Source organism: Sprattus sprattus (assembly GCF_963457725.1).
Source record: "Sprattus sprattus genome assembly, chromosome: 1".
Lineage (NCBI taxonomy): Eukaryota > Metazoa > Chordata > Actinopteri > Clupeiformes > Clupeidae > Sprattus > Sprattus sprattus.
Window position 1 is genome coordinate 24,832,242 of NC_137920.1, and position 2,500 is coordinate 24,834,741.

At 49.2% G+C, this 2,500-nt stretch overlaps 1 protein-coding gene across 2 annotated transcripts in view; it reads left to right on the top strand.

Annotated features, from left to right (window-relative positions):
- Window positions 1-2,500, top strand: part of jag1a (jagged canonical Notch ligand 1a) — a gene marked incomplete at its 5' end in the record, with an annotated part of 46,011 nt that overhangs the window by 22,971 nt on the left and 20,540 nt on the right. For both annotated transcript variants that reach the window (XM_080836476.1, XM_080836477.1), the window contains 2 exons: window positions 1,244-1,357; window positions 1,896-2,009. In XM_080836476.1, the coding sequence (XP_080692602.1) occupies window positions 1,244-1,357; window positions 1,896-2,009 (228 nt within the window). The remainder of the gene's footprint in view (window positions 1-1,243; window positions 1,358-1,895; window positions 2,010-2,500) is intronic.

A 2,500-nucleotide genomic window follows, 5' to 3' on the forward strand; every position in this document is an offset into this window, starting at 1 on the left:
CCTCCCTCTCTCTCTCGGTGTGGTCCGTGAATGGTGTGAGAAGGGCCAAAGGGGGTTTTCCAGTCCGGTGGATTGTCATCGGGGAGGGAGAAAGAGATGGAGGGCGAGTGAGAGATGGAGGGAGGGAGTGAGGGATAGAGAGAAAGACAGGGAGGGGGAGGGAGGGAGCGAGAGGAGGAGTGAGAAGGGGAAAACCCAGATCACCCTGGTCTTTCTCATGTGTGGGAAATGTGAAGTTGAAACTCCGTCTCTTGTCCACTCCCCACTCTGTACCCTGTACACTAGCAGTCCTTTTCTGCCGGTCTCCTCCATTCTCTCTCTCCTTATCACTCATCCTCCCTCTCCCTCCCTCTCTCTCTCTCTCTCTCTCTCTCTCTCTCTCCTTATCACTCATCCTTACTCTCTCTCTCCCCATATCACTCATTCTCCCTCTCTCTCTCTAGCTCTCTCTCTCTCTCTCTCTCTCTCTCCTTATCACTCATCCTTCCTCTCTCTCTCTCCCCATATCACTCATTCTCCCTCTCTCTCTCTGTCTCTCTCTCTCTCTCTCTCTCCTTATCACTCATCCTTACTCTCTCTCTCCCCATATCACTCATCCTCCCTCTCCCTCCCTCCCCCTCTCTCTCTAGCTCTCTCTCTCTCTCTCTCTCTCCTTATCACTCATCCTTCCTCTCTCTCTCCCCATATCACTCATTCTCCCTCTCTCTCTCTCTCTCTCTCTCTCTCTCTCTCTCTCTCTCTCCTTATCACTCATCCTTCCTCTCTCTCTCCCCATATCACTCATTCTCCCTCTCTCTCTCTCTCTCTCTCTCTCTCTCTCCTTATCACTCATCCTTCCTCTCTCTCTCCCCATATCACTCATTCTCTCTCTCTCTCTCTGGCTCTCTCTCTCTCTCTCTCTCCCTCTCTCTCCTTATCACTCATCCTTCCTCTCTCTCTCACACACTTTCTCTTAATCACTTATCCTCCCTGTTCTGCCTCTCTCTCTCTCTCTCTCTCTCTCTCTCTCTCTCTCTCTCTCTCTCTCTGTCTTCTTGACTCTATGAGGGGAGAAGTGGTGATTGAGGGAGGCTATTGTTACCTCTGATTCGATTCAGAAAGTCATGTTTTCAGGTAACGATAAGGACTGATTCGCTCTGTATATGTTTTTTAAAAGTATCTCTCTTGTTCTTTTTCTCTCTTTACCTCCCCCTATCCCCCGTTCTCTCTCTCTTGCTCTCTCTCCCGCTCTCACCCTCTCCAGCGGAACACGCATGTCTGTCTGAGCCCTGTTTTAACGGAGGCAGTTGTGTGGAGACCAGCCAGGGCTTTGAGTGCCAGTGCTCTCCAGGCTGGACTGGACCCTCCTGCTCCACCAGTAAGGACCACACTCACCCTAGTGACCACACTTACCCTAGAGACCACACTTACCCTAGTGACCACACTTACCCTAGAGACCACACTCACCCTAGTGGCCACACTTACCCTAGTGACCACACTTACCCTAGTGACCAAACTTACCCTAGAGACCACACTTACCCTAGAGACCACACTCACCCTAGTGGCCACACTTACCCTAGTGACCACACTTACCCTAGTGACCAAACTTACCCTAGAGACCACACTTACCCTAGAGACCACACTCACCCAAAGACCAGTAACACACTTACCCAGAGACCACTAACACACTCTCCCAGAGGCTAGCACCCAGAGGCACTTGCTGTCTAATTGTGGTGCAGTGACACTAGTTTGGTTCGACTAAGGTCAATTCAGTAGAGTTCAGTGGCTGTTAATTCAGTTCAGCTTTTTTGAGGTTGATATATGCCTGCCGTGGAAATCTGACACCTTTTCTTTTTTCCCTCCTCTCCTCCTCTTCTCCTCCTCTCCTCTCCTCCTCCTGTCCCCCTCTCCTCCAGACGTGGATGACTGCAGCCCTAACCCCTGCAGTCACGGGGGCACCTGTGGCGACCTGGTGAACGGCTTCAAGTGTAACTGCCCCTCCGAGTGGACTGGAAAGACCTGCCTCATAGGTGAGTTTAGAAACAAGACACAGAGAGAGAGAAAGAGAGAGAGAGAGAGGGAGAGAGAGAGAGAGAGAGAGAGAGAGAGAGAGAGGGAGAGAGGAGGAGATTGATTGATTGGTTGAAAATGGAGAAGCAAGTTCATATTTTTAAGACCTACCTTATAGGTGAGATTAGAAGAGAGAGTGAGAGAGTGAGTGCATATTAGTAGATACGTGAGTGATTGACTGTGCAATGATTGGAGCGAGTGTGTGACTGGAAGAGAGAGAGAGACAGATAGAGAGAGATTGATTGGTTGAAAATGGAGAAAGCAAGTTAATATTTTATTGAGTAGCAGTAGTATAGTACAGTGATTGAGTGAATGAGTGAGTGAATGTGTGTGTAATTAAATAAATGAAAGGACTGACTGACTAAATGAATGAATGAATGTGTGAGCGAGATAGGAAGAAGAACAGGGAAGAAATCTGGGAGAGGATGTGTGTGTGTGTGTGTGTGTGTGT